This window comes from Rhineura floridana, chromosome 21 (assembly GCF_030035675.1).
Source record: "Rhineura floridana isolate rRhiFlo1 chromosome 21, rRhiFlo1.hap2, whole genome shotgun sequence".
Classification (NCBI taxonomy): domain Eukaryota; kingdom Metazoa; phylum Chordata; class Lepidosauria; order Squamata; family Rhineuridae; genus Rhineura; species Rhineura floridana.
In genome coordinates this window covers 2099346-2123941 of record NC_084500.1, presented here as the reverse complement: position 1 = coordinate 2123941, position 24596 = coordinate 2099346, and the positions used below count along the sequence as shown (strand labels likewise).

Below are 24596 nucleotides of genomic sequence, written 5' to 3'. Positions count from 1 at the left end.
CCTACATGGACTGAAGCTCTGATATCTCTGACTCTGTAGTTTAACTGCTGTCAAATGACCTTACATATTAAGCATGCAACTATCAAAGCAACTGGAGTTTTCCAGAAAGAGAAGCTTGGTTCCTTTCTTCAGGATTTGGTGTCGGAAATCTATTGAGTTGCGTAGCGGAGCTGAGAGTTTTGAGCGAGCTTACGTGTGTGTGTTTGAATCTTTGCTAAGCTTCTACCTTCCCTGCAAATTAGTCAGACAGAGACTTTAAGCTTTAAAATAAGAAATAACTACTTTATTCTGGAAGTACATGCTTGATAGGAAAGAGTCCTTACAACTAGCTAACTAACTATGTTGGAGCAACGAGCACTGGGCCCAGTGCTGGCCCTCATGCTGGTGGAGAGGGAGAGACAAAGGAATATGTCTGCTCTCCCTCACGAAAGACAATGACTGGGAAGGAGGGAAGGAACTGGGATCAACATCCTTCTGAAAGACAATGACTGGGAAGGAGGGAAGGAACTGGGATCAACATCCTTCTGCGTATCAGTCTAGCAGGAAGGAAGAGACAGCAGGAGATCAAAGGACAGGCATAGCCTAGCAACCAAGAGGTCTCCTCTCTAGCTACCCTTTTTAACCCCATGCAGCCTCAACCCAAGTTGGAGTTGAACCACACACATTCCAACATTTGGCGCTAAGCTGCTGGGTCTCTTTGCTGCCTTTGTACGTTCATCTTAGAAGTTCTTCGGTGCCTGGGATTTTTGGCCTGTGAACATACTTACACGCCAATTGGCTGCCAACTTTTTAATCTTTTGATTCGCCGAACAGATTGACAGCCTTAAGCCCCTGTCGCCGGAGGGTTGTGTCCTGCTGTTGCTGGAGATTTCCACATCTTCCAGGCAGCATCTCTGGTTGATTGGGGAAATCTCTCTGCAGTGGGCAGCTGCCGAAGGTGGGACTTTCTAAGGATGAAACGCCATATTACGATGGTGTCCTTTTTTCTTTGAAAAACCGTAGCCTTCAAAGAACATAAGAAGGCCAAAGGGGGCCCATCTTGGCCAGCCTCCTGTTCTCACGGTGGCCAGCCTGGTGTCCCAAAGGGAAGCCCGAAAGCAGGACCTGGATGCCACAGCAAATCTCCCCACTGGCGATTCCTAGCAACTGATACTCAGATCAGGGTGGATCGCCATACACCACCTTCTCTATGGCTTCACCCCTTCTGTAGCAACTGCTAGAACTCAGTGCCATCCAGTTGACCTGAATGTTGGAAGATTTGGGACAGACAACAGAAAGCACTTCTTCACACAGGATGTTAACTCTGGAATTTGCTCCCACAAAATGTAGCGATGGAGAGTTCTGAAAGGGGACTGGACAAATTCGTGGAGTAAAATTGTCAATAGCTACTAACCATGATGGCTATGTCCTGCTTCCACTCTGAATACCAGTTGCTGGGAATCACAGGTGGGGAGAGTGCTGTTGCATTCACGTCCTGCTTGCAGGCTTCCCAGCTGCTTGTGCGCTGTGACACTGGACTAGGTTGGCCCTTGGCCTGATCCACCAGGACTTTTCTTAAAATCTTCTTTTGCATCTGACTCTGGGTCGTAGGCCTTGGTGCGTTCTAATAGAAAACAGCAGAGCTCCCACAAACCTGAGGTCTGTCCAGTCCTTACTAAGCGTGCCTTACCAGCGGTTCATATTTGTTTGCTTTTAAAAAAAAAAAAAAGTCTGGAAAGGATAACTATTGCCAAATAATAGTAGAGTTGGAAGCAGCCTATAAGGCCATTGAGTTCAACCCCCTGCTCAGTGCAGGAATCCAACTTAAAGCACATTTGCACAGTGCTGATAAAAGTCTGCTGGATGCAAGTATGGTCCCTTTAGCCCAAAATCTGGTTTCCACAGTGGATATCCAGGTTTATTAGTCGAACGTCTTCCTTCCATCATGAAACCAGGTGGTGCATGTGATGTTCCTGCTTATATTGTAAATATGGTAAGTGCTGGTTATATAGAAGACATATGGTAAGTGGAGTGAAAGAGGAGGGGGCAGTACATGAGCAGTAGAATGCTGGATGATTGGCTGAGCGTTTGAATGGCTGGGAGTATAAATGGAAGAATGACAGTTGAATCTGGGAGGTTGAGGAAGTGGTGTTTAGAAGGTGTTTGGAAGAGGTGAATTGAGGAGGTGGATGGTGGTCGGTGTTGTTGTTGAGAGTGAGTCGGAGTTCTGAGGCAATTAGTAAGAAGTCAAGTACCTAACAGAATATAGATGAAACCATACACTTGTGAAACATTCCTTCAGTAATCTTGTTATTTCTAATTCTTAATAAATACTTTCTTGGTTAAACATAAGCCTGATTCCTTCAGCTGGGAACACATACCAGGGGGAATAGCAAAGTAACCAAGGCTGAACAGTTGTATCAAATGGTGGCAGCGGCAGATTGGAGGAAAGTGTATCCAGTCCCACAGAGAAACCCAGGGCTGTATGCTTCAGAGACAAGAGGCTACAGGGGGGGGGGTTGTGAATTACCTATATCCATAGACACAAGGTATCGAGATAGCCTGGCAGAGACTGAGGCACAGTCTAAAGGCTATAAGAGATACAGAGTGTGGGGTAGTGAGGCCTAGCAGGGGGATTTGTTGAAATCTGTGCTAGAGCTGTAAAGGGTAAGAAGAAAACCTGATGTTCCTGTCTGCTGGTAGCCACAAGTGAGAGCTTCACTGGTGGTGCTGGGGAAGGACGTCACAGTGCACTTATGGTTCAGAAGAAGTCTCCCTTCCAGGCACTGACCAGTTCCAGACTTGCTTAGCTTCAGCAAGGTGGTGGCCTCAGGTGCCTTCAGCCCACACCCTGGAACCAGATACTTTTGGGGAGCCAGTAAGAAAATTATGAAGATCATCTCACCCCTTATATACCCAGTTGATCAATGCTCTTTGCAGATGAGGGCCTCCTGCAGATACCATCTCATCAGGAGGTCCATTCCACACAACACAGGAAATTGACCTTTTGTATTGTGACACCCACCCTTTCGAATTCCCTCCCCTTAAGTATTAAATGGGTATGGTCTCAGTAGTCATTTGCTGAAGACTTTCCTCTTTCAACAAGCCTTTTAAATAGCGACCTTATCCTTGTCTGCATCTGTGTTGGAATTGTTTTTAGGAAGTTTCTAAAGATATTTTTTGAAAAAAACATTTTTAAAAGCTTTTTTTTTTAAAAAAATTAAAAGCTGTTGTAAGATGTTTTATAAATGGTTTTAGTGTTTTGTCATTTGTTTGCTGCCCTGGGCTCCTTCTGGGAGGAAGGGCAGGATGATGATGATGATAAAAAAAGGGTTTCCTCTGTTACATGTTGCTAGCACCTGGAATTCAGAGGTGCACTACCCCAATCCATGGATGTTCCATTCTTCCTGTCATGGCTACAAGAATACAAGAATGTGTGTTTCTGAATCAGAGTGAGGGTCCATCATGGCCACTGCAGGTCAGAGATAGTGGCAGTGGTTGTCCAACAGCACCTTGGCCAGCTCCTTGAAGTTCAGAGTAAAACCCAGAGCAGATTCACTGTCCCACTGACTTCAGAGCCATCTGCCTCCACTGTCTGGAGGGAAGCCATCTTAGCTATTCCTGATTTAATACAAGGTCCTACAGCAGCCACTTTGATGCTTTTTTCCCGTTTATTCTGGAAGACATCCAAGAGAGGCCTTTAAACCTTGATGAGAATCTTTGCCCTATTCCGCCCCCCCCGAACCCCAGTATCCCTTGTGTGATACTCTTCTCCCCCTGGGTCTCACCACTGTGGCTTGGATTAGTGACAACGAGGCCAGCAGTGCTCAGATTTCATCCAAAGGGGCCCCATCACTCACTGTTTAAGTAGATCAACCCAAGAAGTCAATGGAAAGAGATCCATGGGGGGGAAATCAGAATCCTGCATCCAGGAGGGTGTTTTAGTTGTTCAATCAAAATGTGCAATCCAGCCCTCCTTGTATGCTCACCCACTGACAGCGGAGGCTGGTCCATTGGGACTCCGCCCCACCGCCCTCAGTCTGCCCTCACTTGCCTCTCTCCTTATTTAAGACTAGTCCAGGGAGCAGCACGTCAAAGCATGCCCTTGCAAAACTCAGCAGCGATGAGAATGAGCTGGCTCTGCCTGCCGTTGACACTGACTCCACCTACTATCGGGCGCTCTGCCTTCCGCCCCACCAGCCCCAATGGTTCGCAGCCACCACTGCCCATTAACAGCACATTGCCATGCCTACCCCTATGCGCTGCTTAAAATTTCCCTTGCCTTCATCAAGGCCCCAGCTCGCCTCTCTGGTGCAAGCGCTGCAACTTTGCAGCACGCAGGATGAGCTTCACGCCCAGAGGTTCAGTCAATGACAAGGGGAGCGTGCACAGAGATGGGGAGAGCCCACCCCCCTCTCTGGAAGGTCTGTTGCCTCACTGGGGACTGGAACAATGGTGAGCAGATGGGGAAGAGGATGCAACTGCCTGCACGGCTGTTGATTGGGTTTCAAAGCCAACCCAGCTGTCCCCTCCCCCAACCAAATAACTCGATCAATACCTAAAAACGTTACAGGGAGAGAATGGGAGACTGTCCCTCTCTCAGAATGTGATATATCTCTTTCTGGGACCTTAATTCCACCCACATTTAAGGCAAGGCTCTGCATTCCCTTGAGGGGGTTGGACTTGATGGCCTTATAGGCCCCTTCAAACCGTACTATTCTTTGATTCTATGAGGCTCCAGACTACTGACCTTAGCTCCTCTGTCTCTCTCCTCCCCCCGCCTGTTTCTGGAAATCAAGGTGGCATATCAGCTACACAGACCCAAAGTTGGGAGAATTGGGGCCAGGTGTATGGGCAAGGCAGCCCAGGCGCTGGAGAGGAGAGGAGCTTCTCAGAATAGCAACAGGGCCATACTATAAACTACCTCCTTTCCCATGTAGAATCAGTGAGTTTAAACCACCTCGCAAGGTCTGTGGCCAGCCGATGGCAATCCTGTCCAGGCCTCACTCGGGTCCTGTCCTTTTCCAGGCTATAGTGGCACCAGTCTACATGGGTTCCTTGTGGGCCAGACAGAATCCTGAACAATTTTTTATATTTTTTATTTTATTAAAAAAAACAATTCAACATTTATTGTGCAAAAAAAAATATTTGAAGAAGAAAAGCCAAGGGACCGGGGGGGCAGGGTTTGCTTTTTAGACATGAGTGGCAAAGGCTGCAGTGAGTGTTGTGGGAAGGCAAGGAGTAACAATCCCCCAAGCAACCCAAATCAGGTGCAAGGACTTATCATTTCAGCACCTTGGACAGCTCCTTGAAAGTGCGGACTAAAACCCGGAGCGGATCCACTGCCCTGCTGACATCAGAGCCATTCGGTCTCCACTGGCCATTCGGGCTAATCCCACATCGTGGCTCACACTTTCTGTTACTCTTCCCTTGCTCGATGGTGCCCCTCCACCCCCACCCCCTTTAAACACTTGCAGCACCAACTGGCCAGATGTGGCCAAGTCCCCCTTGCACTCTGCAGGGTGACCCATAGTTACGGCAGAAACTGCTTCCCTTCCCAGAGAGAGCTCTCCCTCCAAGCAACAGGATCCTTCCCCTCTTACGGGTTGTCCTACTTCTCTCTGAACATAGTGGGGCCTTCCAGTTGGACTTGTCCCCTCAGAGGAGGGCAGAGCTGAGCCCAGCAAACACTGGAGGGAGATGTAACCGATCCATTCTGATCCTGAATGGGAGTGCCTTGCACATCTGCCCTCTCCTCCTCCTCCTGTAAGCAATGGGTCCAACCCGCTATGCAGTCTCCTTGATCCTATGGATGTAGTTGTGCAGTTCCTCGGGGTCCTGGAGGCCCATGTCTTGACAGACCCACTCCAAGTCCTCTTCGTCGGCGACGGGGATAGAGTTGTACGCCAGCTCCTCAGAGGGCATGGTGGCAAAGGTGGTGAACTTGACCCGTTTGCGCTTGGAGGTGGGCGAGTTGAGCGGGTCCTCACTCTGGTCCCTGGTGGAGCCCCCCGAGGAGCCGTCCCCACGCCCGTGCACTTGGCTCTGCACACTCGTCTGCGAGGAGCCACTGCTGTGGTGGTCGGCATGGCAACAGGTCGGGACACTCTCCAGCGGGTTGCCCAAGTTCTCCGGCTGAGGGGAAAGGTCGTTCTGGGCCCGCAAGGGCTGCCCGTTGCCCAAGAAGACCCAGTGGTGAGAGTGGTCCATGTTGGTCTGTCCTTCCGGCGGGATCCGTTTATGCCGGTACTTCAGGACAAAGACAATGCAGTTGATGAGGAAGACCAATATGGCTAAACAGAAGACACCAAGGAGGGCGTACATGCCTATCTCCAGGTCTGTCAGGCCCCGAGTCACCTGCACGTAGCCGGTGGGGATGGTTGGGAAGTCCTCGGTAGGGAGGATAACACTTGGGACCCGGCTCTCCTGGCTGGGCACCTGGTGCCATTCCCCTTCCACCCGGGGTGTGGTCCCAGGGGCACCCCTCTCCTGTCCGGGCCTGCTGGGGGTTTGGACAGGCTCATAGTCATAGGTGGGCTCCTCTTCAGAGCTGAAATGCACCCTGACACTGGCCATAGCTGTGGCCAGCACACTCTTGCGCTTAGTCTTCTGACAACTCTCGCAGATCATCAGCTCGGCCTTGACCAGCTCACCGGCCCCCTCGCCTTCAGCCATCACCAGCGGGAAGGCCCGGTCGGGCATCACCGACACCACTGCCCTGTCCTGGCTAGTCACCACCAGCGTGTAGTCCTTGGGGTTGTACAAGGAGAGGGGGGCTGTCGTGCCATCGCTGTAGGACACCCAAAGACTCAGCAAGGCCTCCTAATTATGTGTATATACATAAAAAAATGAGAGAGGAAACAAACCATGTGGAACCACCCATCCCTTTTACACCGGGGGTGGGGGATATCAAGCACCGGGAGCAAATATGGGCCTCCAGGCTTCTCTGTTTGGCCCTTGAGATTCTTCCCAGGCAATGCCTTCTCTACCTCCTCATGCACCTGCAGTCTCAGGAAATATGTTTACCACCTCCTTGGGTGTCCTGAGAGAACAGGGCCTCTCCAAATGGCTCCCTGTATTGGGTCTCAAGGTCTTAAGTCTCGGGCCGCTTTCAGAGAACTGTAATTTAAAGCTATTCCCCACCCGTGAGGGCTGCCCCAGAATTACCTGTTTGGAGAAGTTAAGAGTCTGCTGGGCTGTTGTCTTGGCCACGATGGTGTGGCTGTTCCCAGGGCTGGGGTGGAGCGAGAGGGAGAGGTTTGAGATGAGCTGGGCCTTCAGCTCTGTGATGCTGACCTTCTCATCAGCCACAGTCACCAGGGCCTCTCCAAGAACTGCCTCCATGAGGGGAGAGACCACCTACAGGAGAGAAACGTGAAAAATGCGTCTCCACATTGGTGAAGAGTTGCAGTTAGGAGGTGTGCACAATGAGGGTCCTCACAACCCTCATTAAAATGGGAGAGGAGCATGTCAGGACATCAGATGAGGCCGGCTGGATCCGGCCAAAGGGGGTCCATCTCATCCAGCATCCTGTCCTCACAGTGGCCGCCCAGATGGCCAATGGGAATCCCCTAAGCAGGACCTGAGGGCAATCGCCCCACTTCTGATTCCCAGCAACTGGTATTCAGAGACAACGCTGTCTCTAAGCCTGGAGGCAGAACACAGCCATTGTGGCAAGGAGCCGCCAATAGCCTTTTCCTTCATGAACGTGCTTAAACCCCTTTCAAAGCCATTCGGATCAACTGCCATCACTACCCCCTATGAAAGGAAATCCCCCAGTTTAGCCACGTGCGGTCTAGAGATGTCCTTCCATCCGCTTGTCTGCAATCTCCCAAAGTTCAGCTTCATTGGATGGGCCCAAGTTCTCATATTATGAGAAAGGGAGGAAAAAATCTCTCTCACCCCACACAAAGTTTTACACACCTCAGTCATGTCCCATCACCTTCACTCATTGGAACATGTTGAGCTGCCTTTTTCTTGAACCTTTCCAGATGACATCCAGGATGGAAGAGGCCACAAAACATGCTCCCACTCCCACAAACAAAAACGGCAGAGCAAGTCAACTCTTCCAACAGAAGCATGGCACACGAACCGAGGAATCTGCCTCTAGCTCTGTGTTTGTACACAGACGGGCAGTGGCTCTTCAGAATGTCAGACTGGGCTCTCTCTGAGCCCAAACCGGAGACACTAGGAACCTGGAACCTTCTGCATGCAAGCCAGGTGTTCTGTCACTGAGCTGTGACCTTTTCCTAGTAAGGAAACTATACTGAATGGACAAAGCAATCCCCTGTCTGGGTCCACCCAACATCATATGCCAACTTGCAAAGGGAAGCTGGTCCATGAGGGCACATGGAGTGCTGCCCCAGCAAACTCAGTCTGCTCTCAGTCAGCCCTCATCCGCCTGCCTTCTTACTTACATCCAGCCTAGGGGGGGTGACACTTCCTCCTCTTTGGTCTCAAGGTGTTGCCCTTGTAGAACTCAGCAGGGGGGAGGAGGATGGGGGCAAATTTGAATGAGTTGGCTCTGCCTCTCTCTGGGTCTGGCTCCAGCTACTATGGGGCTCCCTGCCTTCTGCCCCACCAGTTCTAAATGGGCAGCAGCTGCCACCGCATCCACATCAGGGGCAGACTTCAATATCCCTAAAATCTTGGGTGCTGCCCTGAGCTCCTGCTGGGAGGAAGGGCAGGATATAAATCAAATAAATAAATAAAATCTTGGGGCAGAAACACACTTGTTGTGCCAGTTCCAATACGTCTCTGCCTCTCTTTTCTCCAAACAGGGGCACACGACGCTAGTCAAACTCTGCCCCTTTTTTACTCTTAAAACCTTATCGGATCAGCTCCAGTGCACGTTTATTTTATTACAAAAAATCCGCTTCGGGGAGATTTGGCAACTGATTGGTAGATCAACCCTTGTGTCATCCAGGTGTGGCCAATGGAAACGCTTTGCTGCAGGCTCAGGCGGAGGCAGGGATTGGCCCGGCACTATGCTGTGGGCGGTCCTGAAAAGTCTGAAGGCAGCAGTGGGGAAGGGAGGTGTGGCCAGCAGAGGGCAGAGCAGTTCTGGCTATGTTTTGTAGTGTGCCTACAGCCTTCGTTTCCATTTGAGCAAAAATAAGCCACCAGTTTCTAGCCCTTATGAAAGTGTGTGATGATGCCTATTGAAATCTCAGATGCAGGAGAAATGCAAGATTGTGGCTCGCACCGCTCTGTGGCCCAACCTATAACAAGTGGACACAGAGACATGAATGCCTGTTTGTGGTGCCGCCCACCAGTTATTCAGCTTAGCTTTTTTTTTTACTTCCATTGAATTTGTGCTAAATGCTTGAAAAACATTTTTTTAATTGCAGTATATATTCAAACAAACAAAAAAAATGGCCCCAAACTGAACAGTGTGTCTTCTCCGCCCTCACTTGGAGGATTATTGATTGAGAAATGGCCTGCTGAGATCTCTAGCCACACACTCCGCTTCTCTCCGTGATCCTGAGTTGCAAAGGCTAATGAGCCAAGCCGCAGAGCATCACCTGTTCATGGCCTTCCCCTCACAGTCTCTCTCCTCAACCACACACACACACCAAGTGTCCAAAGTGCATTCCACCAGGGGAAGACACGTCGACCTTGAGCCGCTCAAATCTTTGCAGATAGCATCTGGGAGCCCGGGAATTTTGCTTACGAAGGCAATACACTGCCCAGACCTGGAACTAATTGTAGCTAAAAGATGCCTGGCACAGGTTCAAGCTGAGTGATGGTTCAGGGGGAAATGCATAAAAGAGAGAGACAGCAGGGCGGGGTGAATTGCGGAGGAGGGAGAAGAATGTACTTAGAGGCAGGAACGTCCATCTAGGGAACATGGCTCTGTTTTCTTAGCCCTGGGAGGTGTGAAGCAAGAAGAGAAAGAGAGCCTCTGAGCATGTGGAAAGGGAGCTTCCCTGCCTTCTGCCTCCAGTAGGATCAAGTGTATAAAATTATGCACGGCACACAAAATGTAGACCGAGAAAAGTTTTCCTCCCTCCCTCGTTCTAATACTAAAACTGAGGGGCATCCACTGTAGCTGAGCACTGGAAGATTCAGGACGGACGCAAGGAAGGACTTCTCCACGCAGCACATAGTTAAAGTGTGGGATTCGCTCCCGCAAGAGGCAGCGACGGCCACCAACGTAGGTGGCTTTAACAGAGGATTAGAGAAATCCATGGAGGGTGAAGCTATCAACGGCTACCAGCCACAATGGCTATGCTCTGCCTTCATGGTCAGAGGAGGCACACTTCCAAAGAGCAGCTGCTAGAAACGGCAGGAGGGGAGAGTTGCTCTTGCACTCAGGTCCTGCTTGCGGGCTTCCCTTTGGGGCATCTGGCTGGCCACCGTGAGAGCAGGATGCTGGATGAGATGGGCAACTGGCCTAATCCAGGAGAACATCTTCTGATGTTCTTACGTCCTTATGTAATATGAGGAGCATCCAGTGGGGGGAAAAACTCCTCCAGATCTAAAAGTGCTCAGCAAGATTGTTTAATGTTGATAGCTCCTCCTTCTCCATGAAAAGAGGAAGAACACATTCCCTCCTTAACATAGGAACGTAGAAAGCTGCCTTATACTGAGTCAGCCCTTTGGTCAGCAGTGGCTATCCAGGGTTCCAGGCAGGGGGATATTCCCAGCCCTGCCTGGAGATGCCATTGCGGGATTGAACCTGGGACCTTCTGTGTGGAAGGCAGATGCTCTCCCACGGAGCTACGGCCTTCCTTTGTTCAGCCAGTGCCCTGCATGTACCTTGAACAGGGTGGTGCCAGGCTCCCGGCCAGCTAGAGTGTTGGTGTCGACCATGCGTGCCACCTGGGGGTCGTCGACCTTCATGAAGTCGCTGACCAGGTCCGTGACCTCAACCATCCACTCCGGGCCCAGCATGGTGACCACCTGGTCGGTGCCCTCCGAGGAGGTGGTGTGGAACTGAGTGAACACCTGCAGGGTGGTGTGCTGGTACTGGAGGGTGCAGCCCCGGCTCTGTCGTTGTTCCTCCTCCTCGTCATCGTCCTCGCTCTCCCGGACAGACCTGTGGGCAATTGGGAAACATTAGCGGAGTCAAAGACGTTGGGTCACAAGCCGCTTTGGTGCTAACCTTTTTCCCTCTAAAAAAGAGGGTTCTTGCTAGCCAATCAGGGATCACACAGCACTGCATAGCTATTCTGATTTGGCCTGTGATATATAATGTCACAAAGCCAAATCAGAGTGAAGGCCATGCTGCCTGCCCACTCACTGAATGGAAGAACATTTATTTCTTACCCCCTCTTCAGCATGAGGTCCCAGGGTGGGTTACAACAGTTTTAAAATACGCTAAAATCAGTTACACCTATGTCTGAAACAGGGCAATGCTTTTTCTAACACATTCATTTATCTTAAAAGAGCGTTCTTCATGCTAGCCAGATAATCCTGGCCAATCAGGGATCACATAGCCAGTGTGATGACACCACGGCATTGGGTAGTTAATCAGATTTGGCATGTGATGACATCACAATACCAAATCAGAGTAAGGGCAATGCTGCCTGCCTGGATGGGACAATATGTTGAACCCTTTTTGCAGGGGCCCGTCACACTCATCTTTGAAACAAGCTGGTGCTTTTTACAGTATAGTGGGTCAATTTATTTTACTTTGCTGGATGGAATTTATTTTCACTAATAAAAATATTGGCTGTAGTTGCTTACATTGCCCTGGGGCTGCCGCCAATGTTCCCCTGAATTTTGGGGGTGACTTTGATGTGATGGAGGGGGGAAGCTCTGAATCTTCAGGAAATAGAAAGCACTCCCCAAACAGACCTCTCCTGATCCTAAATTTAAAATAAAGTCCTACCCAGACCCCACGTTCATCATCAGAGGCCCTCCGTTGTGTTCTCCCTCCATGGGAGGCTTGGAGGGTGGCAACACCGGAATGGGCCATTTTAGTGGTGGCCCCCTCGCTATGAAATGCTCTCCCTGGTGAGACATGCCTGGTGCCATCTCTGCCCAGCTTTAGGCACCTTCCTCTTCACTCAGGCCTTTGACCTTTGACATGCGCTGTCCCAGTTATTCTTTTTGTCATTTGGGGAGAGGGGGTGTTCCCTGTTTTTATTGGCTATCATGTATGTCTGCAAGAGCATGCTTTTACTGTATTGAAGAGCTTTAGATGTTATTCGTTTGCATGTGTTCTTATTTATTATTCCTGTTTTCACTTTCTGTCTGCTTTTTAAATCTGTTGGAAGTCGCATAGAGCCTTCCTTGGTACTAGGCGACTAACAAATGAAATAAGTTGTTATTATTTTGCTGAGCTGTGGGTTGCCCCTTACATGTGCTAAGACTGCGAAAAAGAGCATCTAGAGTACAAAAGCCAGGAACAGCTTGAGCGTCTGGGAAACAAAGCCAGGAATGTCTGCTAGTCCTCACTGTGCATGCCCACAGGCTCTCGCCCTCAACCCCTAAGCCTGCTCAGGCAGACTTCCTTCTGCCCCATGCCCTCCCCTGCTCCTGACCTACCTCCGATCAGGTAAGACTGGAACTCGCCACCCCTTCACTTGGCTGAGCCGCAGGTCGGAGAGCTCGATGTGCAGGGGGAGTTTGGGGACCCAGACGGTCATCTCCAAGAGGGCAGTGAGGTGCTCGTAGGTGAAGGACACTCCTGCATTCATAGAGCCCCTTGATTCCTTGCCGCTCACAAAGACGTAGTCACAGCTGCTGGAAACCTAGGGAATGAGGGAGGATTGCTTTCAAGAGGCCTGCCGGAGACTTTTCATGGGGTTTTCAGTGTGTGTCTCTCTGTGGGAGCAAAGGATATGCCACCTGGATTCAGAAAGAGCAGCTCTTCCCCTGGCCCGAACCAGGAAGAAAGGAGTTTTTATAGAGGCTGTGAGATGTTGGTGGTAGGGCATCTATCTTTGCATGCAGAAGGTCCCAGGTATGATTCCTGGTGTTTCCAGGTAGGGCTGGGAGAGACCCCCACTTGAACCAGGGGAGAGCCACTGCCAGTGAGGGTAGACAACAGAGAGCTGGATGGACCGATGGTTGGGTAAGGTGGCTTCCATGGTTAGGGAAAGGGCTGTAGCTCAATGGTGGAGCATCTGCTTTGCATGGAGAAGGTCCCAGCATCTCCAGGTAGGAGGGGAATGTCTCCCATTTGAAATTCTGGAGAGCCACTGCCAGTCCGAGTTAGATGGGCCAAGGATCTGGCTCATTATGAGGCATCTTTCTACGCACCCATCTGTGCATAATGTTTATATGCTGAGCAGCAGAGTTGCCCTGCGCTATGATTTAAAAAAACAACAACCATCCTTGGTAAATAGTTCACACCCACAATCTGGCAACTGTAGAGTTTTTTAGTGTTGCCCTACATCTCGGGAGTCCCAACGTGAATGCTGGCTCCACTGAACAGCGCAGCGCATGAGGTGTTACAAAAGGTCCGTAGGGGCATATCTGCGATGGCCCATTGACGGACCCAAGCAAGTCGGTCTTCTTTCGGTATTGCGTCGTCCTTGGTTGAATACAACCAGTCCTAAGAGGCAAGGGCGTTTCCTTGGCACGTGTGGCCAGTTTTCCTGCAATTTCCTTCTCAGGCCAGAGCCTGGTGGTGGTACACAAGCTGGACACACGGACACACACACACACCGGCAAATCGGGGAGAGATGGTGGTGCAGTTTGCTTCCCTGCCCACTCCAGCCATCTGAAATTAAGCCCAGGTGGCAGTGGTGATCCATATCAGGGGGGCAGTGGAATCCACTCCAGAGTTTTAGTCTAAACTATCAAGGACTGCAGTCTCTCTGGAAAGAACTTTCTAGACCTGTCCTGGCTCCGCCCACCCAGGCTGATGGTTGGCTCACGAGTATGTAAGGACATCCTTTTCCCATTGAGTCTTCCTTGAGCAGCACGGTCTACCTGAGCTCGAGCATGTTTTTTCTTTCTGGTCGAGTGCCTTGGTCCTGATCGCTCCTCCATCTTGACTCTCTGGCTTGTTCTCCTGGTTGCCCATAGACCCTGGTTGCCCTTGGGCCCTGGCTCCTCACTCTCTTCATGACCTAGCCCTGACAGAGAGACAGTCCTCAACCCTTCCTTGTGATGAGCTGGGCCTTCTAGCCCCAAAAGTATAGACCAGAAGCAGGTCCAAGCCCATCCCTCTGAGGTAAGAGACGCCTGAGAACGCACTGAAGGACTGTGGTCTTGCGGAAAGTCCAGTACCCTCCTTGAGATGCCTCGGCTCCACCAAAGGAAAGGCCATATTCTGACTTAAGGTTCAGGCATTTGCTGGTCCTAAAGGCTTCTGGGAAGACCTAACAGTGGACACTGGCGGCTCCAACGCTAGTCAGGCAATGAATCCACTCGGAGGTTTAGTCTGAACTTTGAAGGAGCTTTCCAAGGTGCTGAAACCTGTTCCCAAACTAGACACTGGAGCCACCAGTCTCCACTAGTATGTACATACAAAGCTGCCTTATACTGAATTAGATTATTAGTTGATCTGTCTTTTTTAATATTGTCCACCCTAGGAGCAGGCCACAGGGTGCCCTCCAGTGATTGTTGGACTCCAACACCTGTCATCCCTGACCATTGGCTGATAAGAGATGGAGTCCAACAGCACCCGGAGGGCGCCACCCTGGCTACCTTTGTGCTAGGGATTGCCTGGTGTGGTTGTTGCTTTAAATGACTGCATTTTATCACTCAGGCATTATTTTTGTTGTGCGCTACCTCAAATGCATGGGGAGGTGGGATTAAAAAACAAAGAGAAACAGCAGGCAAATATACTGTCATCTGATAAACCCCAAAGTTATTCACAGAATAAGCAAAGGTAACTCAGCAGATTGAGGTTGCAGTCAAAGATCAACCCTGGGGCAGCCTGCATGCAAAGCATGAGACGGTATTATTCCTTACACTTATCCCTCTGCTTTGCTCCAAGGAGCTCAGGGCGGTGTACAAGATGGTTCTCCCCCGCCCATTTTATCCTCACAACAACCCTATGAGGTAGGTTAGGCTGAGAGATAGTAACTGGCCCAAGGTCACCCACCCTGCTTCATGGCTGAGTGGAGGTTTGAACCCTGGTCTCCCAAGTCACAGTCCAACACTCTAACCATTACAGCATACTGCCTCTCATGTGCTCTGCCACTGAGCTATGGCCCTTTCCCTGGTGATTTCAATCAGAGGCCCATATGGGTCTGAAGATCCAAGATTCACCTCCCATCCCCCAAAACCGAAGCCCCTGAAAAGTCTCATCTAATGAGCTGGCTGGTCACTGTGGTCTGAGATGAGGCGTGCTTGTGTGTTAGACATGGCTGGGGTTTATTTCCTTGTATTCCCCTGGGGCTACTTAGGCTTTGCTTCAACATCCAAGAGACACAAGCTCAGCATGTCTGTAAAGACAATCTCCGCTCAGCATCGGAATAAAAATGAGTCCTGAAATGCATCTCTGGATATTGTGTCATTCATCAAAATATAGATGCCGCGCCGTCACTCGCATCCCCTGCGCTAATAAACGGAGCCACCAACACAGGCCAGAGGTGGCTCTCCCAACCTTCCAGGGTTGGCTAATAGTCGTGTTTGCACTGAAGCACTGCCCAAGAGCAACTCCCAAACACGCTGTGCCGAACGTCAGTTGCGTTTTGGGTAGCCTCCATTCGTGGACCGAAACAAAAGGAAAGTTTGGGGGGGTAGAAGCGATGGGGTGTGACTCGCTGTTGCTGCAGAGAGTTCCCTTGCCAGAAAATTGGACCTGTGGGGAAAACAAAAGCAAATTCGGTGGCACTGTCCAGTGCAGGAAAATATTTTCTTATGCATGGCATGGAGAATGTGGATAGGGAAAAGTTTTTCTCCCTCTCTCATAACGCTAGAACTCGTGGGCATCCAATGAAGTTGAATGTTGGAAGATTCAGAACAGACAAAGGAAAGGACTTCTTTACTCAGCACGTAGTTAAACTATGGGATTCGCTCGCCACGGGGCAGTAATGGCCACCAACTTGGATGGCTTTAGGAAAGGATTAGGTAAAATTTGGCACTATGGCTAGTGCAGAACAGGACAAGGATCCTGCACCTTTAATGGCTGTAGAGAAGAGGAAATTTCAGCTGCCCCGGTTACTTAACCCAGAATCGGAGCTTTGATCCATCCAGGCCAGCACTGTCTACACAGATTGGCAGCGGCCCTACGGAGTCTCAAGCAAAGGGAAGTCCTTCACTTCACTGAGCCACTGAGCTTTGGACCCCCATAATCATCAATCTGAATATGCGAGCTGCCATATCCCGAGTCCAACCACTTGATCTGTCTAGGCCAGATAACTCCGGCCGGCAGCTGCACACCCCGCTCTGCTTCCTTCCTGGTCCTGTGAGTTGGCAACGCTGTCGGGGATTAAACCTGGCAGCTTCTGGGCGCAAGGTGTGTGCTCTGCAAGGAAGCGGCATAATTCCAAGGCAGGTAGACAGGCCTGCAGTATCCATAAGCTCAGAGGCCTGTTCCTGGCATCCTTTGAGCCGGGAGGGCAATAGAGCTGCTCCCGTTGTTAATGCCCCTCGATGCTGCGCACACCCAGGGAGCCAGGAGACAGACAGTGAGGACGCCACCGCTCTCCTTAATGCTGAATTATTTACAGTAACAGATAGCAGGCTGCCTGATGGATGGCGCAGGTTTACAGTCCTGACAGAGCAGTCGGCCTCCCTCCAATCTCTCCAGGTACTGCCAAGCACACCTCTTCAGGACACAGTCGACATAACTCAACAGAGGGGCGCCGGAGGGGAGTAGAGAAAGGCAATGCACAACACAAGGCAAAGGCTCGGTGACTTGATAAATTGTTCATCCTGGCTCGCACGCACTGGCCCTTCCCCAGATTCAGGGACCAGCAACCAGAGAGATTTACGAGCAGGGAAATAACCCGATAGCCCCATCAAAGTGTCTCAAAGCTTATCCGGAAGTGCTTGATAGCTACTGTGCTTGTTCAGGCTGGAAAAGGACCATTAACACCTGCAGTGGTAAATCAAACTTGATTATTTTTAATCCAGGCGGCGGGTGAGGGGTTGGGCAAGGGATGAGCCGGCCGCTGCAGCTTCCAGAGCTGTGGCTATGTTTTGCACTGGGGTAGGGCCTCCTGCGTGGGATCTGCCCGTCACAGAGAGAAGGCGGGTTGGGTGTGCCGAAATGGCAAAAGGAGGAGCACGGCAATGGAGAAAGAGCAACCAGATGGATACAGGGGTCAGAGCGCCTTCCATACAAGGAAGGATTAGGCTATCTGGGATGTTTGGCTGAGAAGAAAAAAGAAGCCTAATTAGAGGCAAGGGCTCTGAAGCAGAAGGGGACAGGCAGACAGGGCTGGCCCCAGAAGGGCTCTCACATGCACCCTCTGACTCAGAGGACTCGACTCCGGAAGACCCATGACAGCCTGAGTCTGCCCCGATCCATTGCAGTAGGAGATGAATGGAGAATGTTCAAGTTGAGCAAGCGCAGGCGGTGTTAATGGTCAGGCTGCCCCTGGTGCCGCTGCTAGGAAGGGGCTCCGCCTCAGCTTTGGCCTGCAGGGGATTTCCCATCGTGAGGTCCTGGCCTTGCAGAAGCCAGTGGATGCAGAGCCAGGCAGGAAGCCTCTGAAAGAACACTGCCAAGGCTTTCAGAGCATTGCCTGCATTTAGAAGGCTCAGCTCTCCGCTGAGACAGCTACACTCCCTTCGCTACCGTGTGGGGAGCTCCGCTGGGAGCTTTCCAGGGTGCTGCTATGGTCTGCCTGGACCTGGGTGCACAGTGCTACTGTTTCCTGAGCTGGACTTTGCCTGCTGTGACTTTGACGAGGACGTTTTGTCGACGCAAGTCTGCTACTGCTTTCCCACTATGTATCTCTGGCTCTCCACAGAACAGGGCATCCATCATCTGGGCTACGGGCCAAGCGTCTCTTCTCAACCTCCTCTGAAAGGTACTGCCCCAAGATGTGGTGACGGAGGGTAGCTTAAGCTGCGTCTGTCTGCACATGCAGAGGAATGAGGAAGGGGTGAGGTGGAAGAACGCTGACAGTGGTAGACCCCAAGGAGAGCCCTGCTGAATTTATTTATTTATTGAATTTCTTAGTCGCCCATCTGGCTAGCTATCCAGCCACTCTGGGCGACGTACAAAATAGGCATACAGATACAATAAACATTAAAATCTGAAAACAATGACGATAAAACCTAACCCACCCCGAAAGCCTGCCTGAAGAGCCAGGTCTTCAGGGCCCAGCGGAAGTGCATCATAGAGGGGGCATGGCGGAGATCATTTGGGAGGGAGTTCCACAGGGTGGGGGCCACAATTGAAAAAGCCTTCTCCCTAGTCCTCACCAGTCTGGCTGTTTTGACTGATGGGATGGAGAGAAGGTCTTTTGAGGCTGATCTTGTTGGGCGGCATAGCTGATGATGCTGGAGGTGCTCCTGCAGATAGACTGAGGCCAATGGCCCATCTAGGCTGCCCCATCAACACCAGGGAAGTGACCTGCGACTCATCTGAATCTGAATCCTCTTCAGGGTAAGGATGGGAACATAAGAAGATGCCTTTTACCGAGCCAGACATTTAGCTCACTATTGTCTACACCGACTCAGGATCAGGCCAATGGTCCATCTAGAATCCTGTTCTCACAGTGGCCAACCAGGTCCCTCTTCTAGGAAGCCCACAAGCAGGACCTAAGAACCAGAGCACTCTCCCCTCCTGCAGTTTCCAGCGGCTGGGATTTGCAAGCCTACAGCCTCCATTCGTGGAAGCAGAGCATAGCCATCGTGGCCAGTAGCCACTAATAGCCTTATCCTCCATGTGCTTGTCTAACCCTCTTTTAAAGCTACCAAAGTTGGTAGACATCACTGCCTCCCGTGGCAGCGAATTCCACAGTCTGACTCAGTTTCAATAGGCTACACCACATCAGAGGGTAGGTCGAGATACCAGTTGTTATCGCTCCATCACGGGGAAGAAATACTCTCTGCACAGGTTGGGAGGTACCTTGGGTAGTACACAGCCACTGGGGCTAGTAGCTGTTGATTCCCTTATCCATCAATCTGTCTAATCCCCTCTCAAAGGCATCTGAGTAGGTGGTCATTGCCACACCTTGCTTGGAGTGAATTTCCAGAGGCAACTGGGTTAGCCACATTTGGACTGATCCAGCAAATTCAGCCTGTGCCTCTTCCCCCACTGGTGCAAGGCCACCCAATGTTCAGCCAGTGTGTTTTCCCCTCTCCCCACCTCCCTCACCTACCTTGATGATGTCCTCGTTGGTGGACTTGCACGCTACCGCGGTCAAGACGTCCACGATGACGCCTGTCATCTCAATGGCAATGACTTTGACTGGGATGGCTACCGTCCGACCTGTGAGGATTGCCGTATTGATGATCTCCGTGTCCTTGAGGTGATAAAGGAGGCTGTGTTACAGGGCCCAGATCCTATACTACAGGGAGGGGAAACCGTTTTGGTCCAGCCTGCAAAACTCCTTGCGGCGAAGCCTCACTTTTATCTGCCCCACACCTGATCTCATATATGACATTGGGTGTAGGGCAGGTGGATGTGACTTGCCTGAAATGTCCTCGGGGGTCAAATGGGGAGGTCTGGGGGCCACTTTCAGCCCATGGTATGGAGGTTCCCCACACCTGCTGAACTCTCTTCCCCCCATTCTCCCCATCAGCTCATTTCTGCAAGATATCTAGCAGCCCTCTTTAATTTATTTATGTCTTTCATTTATTTATTTAGAAGATTTATAAACCGCCTAATTGAAGTGCTCTCTAAAACTGTAGAGGAAACCCTGCTAAAACCCACATAATTTAATTTTAAAAAACCCACAAACATACATAAAATAGTTAAAACGGTAAAAAAATCAGTAAATCAAAAGAACACAAATATTAGTAACTAAATATTATTTTCTTTGAGATTCCACCTGTGCTGTTTTGCCACATGTATGGTATGGCCTGCCTTCAAGTCGAATCTGACTTATGGGCGACCCTACGAATAGGGTGTTCATGGTAAGTGGAATTCCGAGGGGGTTCACCATTGCCTCCCTCTGAGGCTGAGAGGCAGGGACTGGCCCAAGGTCACCCAGTGAGCTTCGTGGCTGTATGGGGATTCGAACCCTGATCTCCCAGGGCATAGTCCAACACTCTAACCACTAGGCCACACTGGCTCTCTATGTAAAGTGAGCAGCTCTGCTAGCTGCTCATGCTCAATTCAAAGCAGACTCCCACTTCCACCACTGGGCGCTTTCTCCTTCCTTTTACATTTTACATTTCAAAAGAGTAAAAATGTAAAGTGATACACTTTTAAAATGTAAAAGGAAAGAAAAAGTACATGTACTATTGTTTTATTTGCACATCACAAAACGCTTGGTGTCGGAAAGCTATCACTTTCAGCGGCACCAGGTGGGCATCTCTGGGAAAAGCATTCCGTAAGTCTGAGGGCCCTGTTCTCTTCGAGGGAACCTTTGGGGGCCATATATCAGACGTGGGAAGGACCAAAGACAAAAAAGGATGGCGTAATGAATGTACATTTCACCTTTGTACAGTAGGCTAGTTTCTACACGCACTCACACATTCCTCTCTATCTTCCGACCAGGAAAGCCAGAGGCATGATCAAAGTTCAAGGACACATTGCAGCCAGGCAAATGGTCAATGCTCAGGGATGATGGGAGTTTGGAGGCCAGCAATATCTCGAGGGCTGAAGGTTCCTCATCCCCTGATTGAGACAGAACTGAGTAACTACTAAGTTTTCTCTGTCCAAATCATGGGGGAAACAGGCATTCATGCTTATTTGTCCCGGTAGGCCTCAGCTCATCCTGAAATCTGTCTAATAAGGCCACATTCACACCAGACCTTTATTCCGCTTTAAACAGCCATGGCTTCCCCCAAAGAATCCTGAAAGTCGCCTTGAAGCAGCACCTTGGATAGCTCCTCGGAAGGTTGCACTAAACCACGGAGCTGTCCACGGTAAGGTGTCAGGACCCTGGACAGCTCCTTGAAAGTTCGTTGCTGGAGCAGATTCACTGGCCTATCAACATTGGAGCCATCCACCTCCACTGCTTCAAGCAACTGATGGAGACAATGTTCTGGGGTTTTGTTCCCCCTCACTAAAAATACATATTTCATCCTGGAATAAAACTGTGTTCCAGACACTGAAGTGGGAAAAGCTCAGGCTTCATTACATGCATCAGAGGAATTACAGACAGCAGCAGAATGGATGGGCTGATTCCAGGAGGAGGGCGAGTCGTGCAACAGAAGGGACGGCATCCCCCCTCCCCAACAGCCAGGCCGGCTGCCGAGACACTCACCATGGCAAGAGGAAGGATGGCACGAATGTCCCTCTGAATGACTGTCAGCTCCGTTACAGCCTTCTCCAGGTCAGGCGGGGGGCTATGGCCCCGGTAGTCGATATGCCACATGATGCGCCGGGTCACCGACTGGCTAGTGAAGTTCTCCATTTCAAAGTCCAGCTGCATGATCTCACAGGGGGAATCCTCAGCCCTGCAGAAAGAGAGGAAGAGAGAGATGTCATCGGGGGCTTGGGATCGGAGAAGAGGAATAGAGCACTCAACCCACAAATCTCTACTTTTTCTTGTTTTTGTTTTTACCAAATTAGTTATTTTTACCCCCCGCATCTGGATCCTTACAGAAACGCCTGTAGCTCAGTTGCACAGCATCTGCTTTGCATGCAGAAGGTCGTGGGTTCAACCCCCAGCACCTCCAGTTAGGGGGCAGAATGTCCTCTGCCTGCAAACCCAGAGAACTGCTGTGAAAGTGGACAGAGAGACATTTTTCTCCCTCTCTCACAACACTAGAACTTGTGGACATCCAACAAAGGTGAATGTTGGAAGATTCAGGACAGACAAAAGACTTCTCCACACAGCACACAGTTAAACTATGGGATTCGCTCCCCCAGGAGGCAAGGATGGCTTTAAAAGAGGATTAGACAAAAACACAGAGGCTAAGGTTATCAATGGCTACTCGCCAGGATGGCTACGCTCTGCCTCCGTGGACAGTATGCTTCCAAACACCAGTTGCTGGACATCGCAGGAGGGGAGAGTTGCTCTTGCGCTCAGGTCCTGCTTGCAGGCTTCCCTTTGGGGCAGCTGGTTGGCCACTGTGAGAACAAGAGGCTGGACTAGATGGGCCACTGGCCTGATCCAGCAGGCTCTGTTCACATTCTTATGCTCTTATGTGCCTCTGCTAAGAGAGCTGCGCTGGTTGCCAATTTGCTACCAGGCCAGGTTGAAGTTTCTTGTCCAGGGCTTTGTGTATTGACCCAACTTGGGCCCTATACTGCTGCGTTTTGACCTGCCTTTATCAGGGACTAAGTCTTCAGGGTGGCAGGCCGTGCCCTGCGGAACCCCTTGCCAACTGAGATCTGGCAGAAGTCATCTGTGCTCTTTCTTTTTAAAACTGGACAGGCCTTCAGAGGGCGATGTTTTTACTGTTGTTATTCCGGCAGTGTGTTTTCACGTTGCACACCACCTTCTTATACTAGTCATAAAAGTGCAGTTGATCATTATTTAATTAGTTAAATCGTCAAAAAAGTGGACAGAATTTCCCCTTCTATCTTGCACCAGCTGTTTTGAACCCACAACTCCACAGCACCCCCTACTGCCCAGCTGCTCCCACTACACCAGAGCTTTGGACCCCTTCTTCCTGGGAAACTCTCCCCCATGCTCAGACGCCAAGGGTTGAATGGCCAAGACAAATTAAAGCCTTTGATGTCCCAATCCCCAAGGGAACGGAGAACTCCAAAGATGTTTTTCCTTTCTGCATCGGTGATATTTGATTTATTTTTTTTAGGTGACTGTAATCGCTTTAAATTCATTGACCGCCTCCAGCCTTGCAAAGCTGAATTTAATCTGCAGCCCGAGAGCAAGCCAATCAGCTGCCACTCCCCGTGCCACTCTGGTTCGAGGCCAGCCCCTTCATCTTGTTACACCTAAAACTATATCATGAACGTAAAGTGAAGCATGTGTTAGACTGGTGTCGCTGCAAACTGCAGATCTCCCAGGCTCCTAATGTTGCAAGAGTGAAAAGATATTTGCAATTCATCTCTGGGAAAGATGAGATGGGCAACCCAGATAGGAAGGGGGAGACATTCAATTCAGTTTGCATATCAAGCTGAATTTATCAAAATCACACTTTCCAAAACATCCTGAGAACCGAAACGCGGCCATCCTCCGAAATTTGCCCTTCCTCAAATTTTGCAATGTGGTTCTCCAACCACAGTTTCCACAGATGCATCAGGGGAACCGTGTGCATGAAAATAAATACCTTATTCTTGTCCTTGGCTTGTGGACATGTATATACCAGTATTGAAAGTAACACTTGCTCAATAATTTGCTTTTAATAATGTTATTTGTCATTTCATTTTGAGCATTGTATTGTTTTATTGATGTATTGTGCTCTGTTGATGTATTGTTATGTTTGTGTTTTTTGTAAGCCGCCTTGAGGGCCTTTTGGCCATAAGGCGGGGTATAAATTTAATAAATAAATAAATAAATAAAAATATGTTGGTGAGAATAGCATGCAAAATGCATTATATTGGGAGAAATTGCTTGCAAAAACATGTATGTTAGTCAAAACAACCTACAAAAATGTGCTTGTTTTAGGAGTAATTAGGGTCCAGGAAGTCACATTGACAGGAAGGGCCCTTTTATTGTATTACTGAAAACCAGTGAGGTGTAGAGTGTCAGACTGCGACCTGGGAGTCCAGGGTTCAAATCCCCACTCAGCCATGAAGCTCACTGGGTGACCTTGGGCCAACCACTGTCTCAGTGTAACCTACCTCACAGGGTTGCTGTGAGGATAAAATGGAGAGGGAGGAGAACTCTGTATGCCATCTTGAGCTCCTTGGAGGAAAGGAAGATATAAATGCAATAATAATAATAATAATAATAATATCATTACATTTATATCCCACCTTTCCTCCAAAGAGCTTAATTAACTAATGATGCTGTTTTGGGAGTTTGTATTTTGTATTTGATTCTTAACTCATAATGTTTATGTTTAAGAGAATACTTTTATTTTTCTGATAATTATGCTGTTTTGAATGTGTTTTTTATATTTGGCTTGAATTTGTAATGTTTTCTTTTAATATTTTGTGATGTTTTGTTCAATGTTTTAATCTAGGTTGTAAACCGCTTTGAGATTTGTTTTCCAAATAATATAAAGCGGTATAGAAATGACATAAATAAATAAATAAATAAAAATAAAGGGTGGTGTGCAAACATGGTCCTCCCTCTCCTGATTTTATCCTCACAACCCTGTGAGGTGGGTTAGGCTGAGAGACACTGACTGGCCCTCAAGGTCACCTCGCGAGCTTCATGACTGGGGCGGTTTGAACCCTGGTCTCCCAGGTCCCAGTCCAACACCCTCACCGCCTTGCCACACTGGCTTTCAGCAACAGACTCGCCCTCTGAACTGGATTAGTGATATTCAGATGTGATCAACTCTGCAGCGCAGGATTATCGCGGCGTCTCACAAAAGCATTTGCATCACAAGTAACTGCGTAATGCCGTAACTTGGGCTGTCTCCCAAAATGTCAGAGCTGGTCATTATAAGCCTGCTGTCTGAAGCCCCGGCTTCCGATTCGGAGCTGGGCGCTTTTTGATGCAAGCCTTCTGCTAGCTGGCATATCCCAATTTCCTCCCCTGCCTGCATCCTGGCTTTCT

The 24596-nt window shown here is 49.8% G+C and overlaps 1 protein-coding gene across 4 annotated transcripts in view; it reads right to left on the bottom strand.

The window, feature by feature from the left end:
• Positions 1–5062: 5062 nt before the first annotated feature.
• Positions 5063–24596, bottom strand: part of TMEM132E (transmembrane protein 132E) — a 165749-nt gene continuing 146215 nt past the window's right edge. For all 4 annotated transcript variants that reach the window (XM_061605146.1, XM_061605145.1, XM_061605144.1 and 1 more), the window contains 6 exons: positions 21222–21414; positions 19167–19310; positions 12475–12680; positions 10741–11020; positions 7147–7338; positions 5063–6801 (listed from right to left, as the gene is read on the bottom strand). In XM_061605146.1, coding sequence (XP_061461130.1) covers positions 5767–6801; positions 7147–7338; positions 10741–11020; positions 12475–12680; positions 19167–19310; positions 21222–21414 — 2050 coding nt within the window. In that variant the 3' untranslated portion in view covers positions 5063–5766. The remainder of the gene's footprint in view (positions 6802–7146; positions 7339–10740; positions 11021–12474; positions 12681–19166; positions 19311–21221; positions 21415–24596) is intronic.